This window comes from Oncorhynchus gorbuscha, linkage group LG07 (assembly GCF_021184085.1).
Source record: "Oncorhynchus gorbuscha isolate QuinsamMale2020 ecotype Even-year linkage group LG07, OgorEven_v1.0, whole genome shotgun sequence".
NCBI lineage: Eukaryota > Metazoa > Chordata > Actinopteri > Salmoniformes > Salmonidae > Oncorhynchus > Oncorhynchus gorbuscha.
Window position 1 is genome coordinate 67,304,939 of NC_060179.1, and position 7,905 is coordinate 67,312,843.

General features: G+C 39.4%; 1 protein-coding gene across 1 annotated transcript; it reads right to left on the bottom strand.

Moving 5' to 3' along the window:
• Nucleotides 1-268: 268 nt before the first annotated feature.
• sf3b5 (splicing factor 3b, subunit 5) lies at nucleotides 269-2,838 on the bottom strand. The gene is made up of 2 exons (XM_046355297.1): nucleotides 2,687-2,838; nucleotides 269-731 (listed from the first exon to the last, which is right to left on the bottom strand). The coding sequence occupies exon 2, from the start codon at nucleotides 715-717 to the stop codon at nucleotides 457-459; it is 261 nt and encodes an 86-aa protein (XP_046211253.1). The 5' UTR covers nucleotides 718-731; nucleotides 2,687-2,838; the 3' UTR covers nucleotides 269-456.
• Nucleotides 2,839-7,905: the final 5,067 nt, after the last annotated feature.

Genomic DNA, 7,905 nt, shown 5'->3' on the forward strand with positions numbered 1-7,905 from the left:
GCAAGATAAATAATGTGCACCTGAAGTATTGACGTATTCCACCCAGGTCTGCACTCATTACTATCCAGTTCTGGGAATTAATTTAATCAAAATCATTGAGTAAATGTTTAGATAACTGTTGAAGTGATTAACAAGCTCTTATAAGGGTGCAATATACAGAACATTTTACAATGATCATTCTCAATGCTCACTGGTATTTGTAACGACAAGATGGCGGTCGGGCAAGTGGACAATTCTTTGAAGACAAATAACACGTGACCACAACCAGTTCTTTTCAATGTTTATTTTCAATGCAAATTCTTAAGGCAAGTATAAAATGGGTGGGGGAAAACTGATGCATTGTTTTGTCAACATTGCTTCCATTTCATGCATCTCAAACATGACTTCTAATCAACATGATGGAAAGCCAAACAGTAAAACTACATTTTCTAATTCCTGCCAGTTGAACTCCTTAGACTAAGCATCGTCAGGTTTGTCCGAAGGTGGGCCACAGGGCTGCAGCATCTTCTCCATGAGATTGAAGCGCACGCGGGCTTTGCTCTCGTTCTCAGCAACAGAGAAGTAATTCAGCAGGTCAAAATGACCCATATATGAACAGTACGAGTCCCGATGTTGGTTCACCAACCATTCCCACTTGCTGGTGTCCGCATGGCCTGTTCCAATGTATTTAGATTGAAGATGCTCCAACTGGCTGTGAATGTTGTAGCGGTCTGTCATCTTCAGGCAAATGTCTACACAAGGAAGGAAAATAATGTCAGTGCATGTAGCTATTAGTTGGCCAATGTTACCTGGAAATTGCTGGTGTCCTGACCTTTTAGCAATAGCTTGCTGATTAGTTCGGGAAATATGTGTAATGTGCATTGTATAGCCAGAATGTTGAATAAACATTTGAACATACTCCGCCGGTTGTCCATCTGGCATTATGTCTTTGGAAATGTAACAAAATATTGACAGGAAAGTATTGTTAAACTTTTACTGCCATTGTGATTTATATCACCTGACATGCAAGAAGAAAAAACAAACATGTAAACCCCTGCATGAGCTCTACATTACATGCATTTCGCCTACATTGTGGGTTAGAGTAGAGTACCGCTTCCTCCTGAGTTGGCTCACGTCAAGCTCGGACCCAGGACCTCTGCCATGCTAGCATAAGTGACCGCCCTCCTGAATCGTACGCGAAAAACTATCGGACGACGCAACTGGGGACACTTTATGGGTTTCACACATCCCCATGTGCTAAATGCACATGTGATCAACAAACCGTCAGAGCCACGCACAGACACACGTTTTGAAGTCGATGTAATAACTTTCCTGTGGATATTGTCTGAAATTTCCAATGACATAATAATGACAACCAACAACCAGGCAAGATAGTTACGAATATTCCAATGGAAGAGGCAAACCTAATCACCAAGCTATTGCTATTAGCTAGGTCACGAAGCCGGCAAACCTGGCAAAAGGTTTACAGACCAAAGCAGGATTAATGAGGCTGAACTAGAAATAACTAACGTTAACTATTAATTTTCTGGTACATTACGAAATATCAACTTATGCGTTTTTGGTTGTTTAGTCAATGAGAATGCCCATTTCAAGATTAGTTAACGTTATATATTCCAAAAATATATACGTTATTTCTGAACATTTAGGAAAGTTAGTTGGCTTGTTAAGTCATTGAGACTTTTGCATTAACACTAGGCTGGACAATAGAACGAGACAAAATTTACACAAGGCTGAAAAACGGCAAAAGAACGTTGGCTATAACATGGAACACTAGCGCGAGCCCATAGCAGATGAATGGTAACGAACGTTCACAGAGCCTGTTTTGACTGGATTGATGCTTAGAATTTCATTTCGCCTAAATGGCACAAATGTATCCCTTTTTATTTTACCACTACAATATATTCGTTGGACGAAACAGGGGGGAATTTTTAAAAACATAATTATAAAGAGATTCTCGAGATTAAAATGGCGTCTGATTTAAACAAACCAAATATACACATTGCGAGATAGTTGGAGAATTAGACAGACATGCCGAGGTCATCGAGTCATATTGTTGTTAACATTTTAAACAACGTGAGCGGTCGCATTGTCAACAATAGCGAATCAGGCATTGTGGAGTAGAACACTAAACTGGGAATAGAACGTTCGGAAGGGGAGTTGGTGCTCAATGTAACTAATAGAGGATGAAAATGCTATAAAATAAGGCCTGCTTTTTCGTGATTACTTCAAAACGACGACAAACAGATGGGAAATATGGTTATATTATAAAACTGGGCTCCACGGTGGATGCAATGAAATCGTTATCAGAAAAAAGGCGTTGTTAAAAATGTAATGTCCAGCCTAGTAACATACCCCTAGAAATCCTGGTTGTTTACTAGCTGCTAGTAGTGCTAGCAAGCTAGGCCTAGAACCGATAGGATCACATTGCCACATGATTTCACGTTGTGCCGTTTAAACACGGGCGACTTTTTAATCACACCGATTAGCGAGTAACAAGTAGTTAACTCTAACAAGTTTTAAAGTATTATTTGAAATTAAACTGAGGCCTATCGTTTAAGCTCCGGCGAGTGAAGCTAGCTAATGTTAGCTAAGCATTATTCCAAGTTAGCAATCGTTTTCGGAAATAACCAAATATCTTTAGTTTCTGTATTCAGTTTGATTAGAATCTGCTATAAAGGTTTCTTACTCAGAGCCAAGACCTTTGTTCAAATGTGTACGACGACGTTGATTATTTCAGGTCGGAGTCATTCGCCGAGGAAACGGAAAGGTATGGGAACGTCCTGTACGTGTAACATAGAATAATGTCTGGTGGGAAACAAAGCCAGCCCCATAGAGTTCATATATACGTATGTAATTCATGACCACCATTTATTTGTACTAACGTGATCATTATTATTTCGATGCACGCATTAATTTGTTCAATTGAACATTGATTGAAATCAATCCAATTGCGTGTATTGCATAACAATCATACATATTGTAATGGTGTAAAAATGATACAGTTGTAATATAGAATGTAATATAATATCTAATCACATACAAGTCTAGATATTACAAAAACGATTTTTAAAACGTCCTTGTGAATGTGAACCAATATCTTATTTCATTGAACAGGGAGTATCCATAAGTAGTATTGATTTGCGCTGGTCTGTATTTAATCCTAATTCATATTTCATCAAGTGCAAAGTTCTCCATTTTCTGGTCCATCTAATTGTCCACTGTCCGTAAAGTCTCTGATACCTAACTGTTACAAACCAATAGAGGAAGGTCAATTGGGCGCTAATCTACTGTAAACTGTGGGAACCTAATGCGAAAATGGTATGCTGCCATAGCCATCTATATGTAATGAATATTGATGCAAAAAGCTCCAACGTTGATATTTATGAGGATAACTCATCTGACAAAGGGAACTGTTTCTTCAATAGTTATCACAGTAACATAAGGTTTACCTTTCAGAAGGCCGGTGTGATTCAATTATATCATTTTTTATGGGGATGGAGGGGGGGGGGGTAGATCAGCTTTAATATTGCAGATAGATTGCAGCTTCCATCAATGTAATTGTCTGCATCATTTCCAATCATCCATATACAGTGCCTTGCGAAAGTATTCGGCCCCCTTGAACTTTGCGACCTTTTGCCACATTTCAGGCTTCAAACATAAAGATATAAAACTGTATTTTTTTGTGAAGAATCAACAGCAAGTGGGACACAATCATGAAGTGGAACGACATTTATTGGATATTTAAAACTTTTTTAACAAATCAAAAACTGAAAAATTGGGCGTGCAAAATTATTCAGCCCCCTTAAGTTAATACTTTGTAGCGCCACCTTTTGCTGCGATTACAGCTGTAAGTCGCTTGGGGTATGTCTCTATCAGTTTTTCACATTGAGAGACTGAATTTTTTTCCCATTCCTCCTTGCAAAACAGCTCGAGCTCAGTGAGGTTGGATGGAGAGCATTTGTGAACAGCAGTTTTCAGTTCTTTCCACAGATTCTTGATTGGATTCAGGTCTGGACTTTGACTTGGCCATTCTAACACCTGGATATGTTTATTTTTGAACCATTCCATTGTAGATTTTGCTTTATGTTTTGGATCAATGTCTTGTTGGAAGACAAATCTCCGTCCCAGTCTCAGGTCTTTTGCAGACTCAATCAGGTTTTCTTCCAGAATGGTCCTGTATTTGGCTCCATCCATCTTCCCATCAATTTTAACCACCTTCCCTGTCCCTGCTGAAGAAAAGCAGGCCCAAACCATGATGCTGCCACCACCATGTTTGACAGTGGGGATGGTGTGTACAGGGTGATGAGCTGTGTTGCTTTTACGCCAAACATAACGTTTTGCATTGTTGCCAAAAAGTTCAATTTTGGTTTCATCTGACCAGAGTACCTTCCTCCACATGTTTGGTGTGTCTCCCAGGTGGCTTGTGGCAAACATTAAACAACACTTTTTATGGATATCTTTAAGAAATGGCTTTCTTCTTGCCACTCGTCCATAAAGGCCAGATTTGTGCAATATACGACTGATTGTTGTCCTATGGACAGAGTCTCCCACCCCAGCTGTAGATCTCTGCATTTCATCCAGAGTGATCATGGGCCTCTTGGCTGCATCTCTGATCAGTCTTCTCCTTGTATGAGCTGAAAGTTTAGAGGGACGGCCAGGTCTTGGTAGATTTGCAGTGGTCTGATACTCCTTCCATTTCAATATTATCGCTTGCACAGTGCTCCTTGGGATGTTTAAAGCTTGGTAAATATTTTTGTATCCAAATCCGGCTTTAAACTTCTTCACAACAGTATCTCGGACCTGCCTGGTGTGTTCCTTGTTCTTTATGATGCTCTCTGCGCTTTTAACGTACCTCTGAGACTATCACAGTGCAGGTGCATTTATACGGAGACTTGATTATACACAGATGGATTGTATTTATCGTCATTAGTCATTTAGGTCAACATTGGATCATTCAGAGATCCTCACTGAACTTCTGGAGAGAGTTTGCTGCACTGAAAGTAAAGGGGCTGAATAATTTTGCACGCCCAATTTTTAAGTTTTTGATTTGTTAAAAAAGTTTGAAATATCCAATAAATGTCGTTCCACTTCATGATTGTGTCCCACTTGTTGTTGATTCTTCACAAAAAAATACAGTTTTATATGTTTATGTTTGAAGCCTGAAATGTGGCAAAAGGTCGCAAAGTTCAAGGGGTCTGAATACTTTCGCAAGGCACTGTATATTTTAAAATATGTTTTCCTTTATTATTTTCCCCTAACCCTACCATCCCTCCCCTAATTGCAGTAAACTAATGGACAACAACACTTATGATTCTACTTCCAGCTTAGACATACTATATCCATTTTACGGACACAGTATATTTTACAATATTTATATTTTGTTTGTTTTTAGTCACATCCTTCAGCTCCACTCAACCCCTCCAATCTATCTCTGAACCCCTTCCAGTTTTGATTTATATGTCCTATATATTTTTTAAACTGTGCTGTGATGTTTCACAAAAGTTCTGAAACTTTCTATTCTCATAGATTCTACATATTGTAAATAAAAAAATAAACATGTTTGCTAAGAGTATAATTATATTATTGATCGATTGACTATGACGTTTTAAATCACCCAGCAGTGCTATTTGCAGAGCGGGACATAACTGGGCAGGGGGTCTGGGGGTCATCACATTTTTGTGGGCATCTAAAGCAGATTTCCTGCATTTCTACACAATCTAATATAACTAATATGACGGCCCTTCTAGCCGTCTGTATTTAGAACAACAAAAGGAAGCAAAAATGCCCACAGTCATTAAGCTAGGTAAGAGATTATTAAATATGTTTACGTGATTGATAAGACTGAACTAGATCCATGATAATTCAATAACCAATATTGTGTTGCACCTTTAACCAATAGCCTAATAAATGAACAACTCTTACAAATAAAATACAAAGACAACTTTTGATTGTCTCTAAGACATTCTCTATATTAAATTTCAGCCAGACCACCCAGCCAACCCGAGCCGCCTACACGCCTGATCCCCACCAGTCTAGTCAATAACTCAACTCTCTCCCGAAAACCACTTCCTTTTTTTATGTCTCAATGGAAAGGTTTGGAAAACAAAAGTTGAATGAAAACACACACACACCTACACATTAACACACAGAAACTGTACACCCTCCAAATACTGTAATTCATATCATAGGCATAATAGTACTGTAGAGCTTTTTTTACTTGCACACAAAATAGCTGGGTCCCCCTGTCCTGCCCTTAGGGGTCCATGGCCCTGTAGCACCTCAACCCAACACACCCCACTCAGCTTTAGTATCTTAGTGAAACATTAATTATTGCTTTTAGGTGTGTTAGGCCAAGGCCAGAGTGACAACAGTACAGCAGACCCCCAGGGCCAAGGCTGAGAGCCCAGCAGATAGAGATTGCCTAAATCTCTCCTACCGTGGGCATGTTTTCAATACAGACTCCCTTTGTCATTCAGTATTCCATATAAGGCCTCCAGACCTTATGAAAGTTGCACAGTATACCCTTAATCTTAAAACAAATCTAGTGATTCTGTACATAACTTGACATTTCTTCCATACATTGTGGGAGGATAACCAACCTTCCAATTAATGGCAATGCATTTATTAGCCACTAGAAATGCTAGGTTACACAGTTTCTTCTGATAACAGTCTCCAGTATCAACATTTCCAAGGAAAGAAAAACAGGGAGAAGGAAGAATCTGTAGATATGCTGAGATAAAAGAACCTTCTGCCAGAATTCAGCCAACCTTCACAAGAGCACAACATATGCAAATATGTCCCATTTTGTGCTTTAAACATCCAGCAGAATAATACAATTTAATAACACATCATCAATAGCACCTCCCAGGTCTTCCTCACATTTTTGTTTTACAATTTTTAATTGAGAAAAGCCTCTATCAACTCTTGATAACATTTAGAAATCAACTTTGGAGGTTTGTCAGACTGCCTTAATAAAATAGCATTGTCCAGTGTTTGCTGGATAGAGAGAAAAAGTGTTGTCTCTGCAAAAATTCACCTCACCTCTGTCACAGACTGGTCTTCCCTGGCTGCCTGACTCTGCTGAGACCCCTGTTACCCCGCTCACCTAAAATGAGGCATGACAAAGAATTACCTTGGTGTACGTTTATACATTATTTGATCAAATAATATAATCAATGGTTCAATAATTTAAATGACCATTACTCCCAGATCCCAGACTATAGCTTTAAGCTACTTTCCTGTAGCTACTATAGGTCTACCCATCAATTCAAGATGGAACTTTGTATCATTCACTGAATACACTTCAACATTCACTCTGTAGACTGGTCTTCCCTGGCTGTCTGACCCTACTGGGACCCCTGTCACCATCTGATCCTGCTAAGAAACAGTGAGCATAGTGTTGTGTACTGACTGCACTAGAGGGCTGCATTCCTGTAGGATGCCTGCGGGTCCGACAGAGATCATTGTGGCGCGATCTGCATTTTTCATGCTGCAGGTGGGAGTGGGCGGTCAGAGAGATGACTTTGGGATGAAAAATATTTTTGTTGTCTCACACGTTATTTTGAAAGGGTCCTCTTTCTGCGTTAGCCTACCTATTGTATTAAAAACACATGTTTTTCTGCATTTTTCACACACTCAGAATTTACTACTTCAACTTCAGTAGCCTACCTCTCCTAGGTGGGCGTGAGAGTTCAAGTGTTGACTGATATAGCCCCGTAATACAATGTAAGGGCAATGTGAGAATCTCTGGTATTTTAACCTATTAAGTTATTTTTTCACATTTGATATTGCCTATAGGGCACAAAATTAAATTGCTAAGACCATGGCTGGCAAGTGAGCTGCGTCACATATGCCTAAAATAACATTGCGGGACTGCGTTTGGGTTTGGCACCAGTTCTTGCGGTG

Bases quoted from the DNA above. Each gene is read 5' to 3' on its own strand.
- sf3b5 (XM_046355297.1), bottom strand. From the start codon at position 717: ATGACAGACCGCTACAACATTCACAGCCAGTTGGAGCATCTTCAATCT.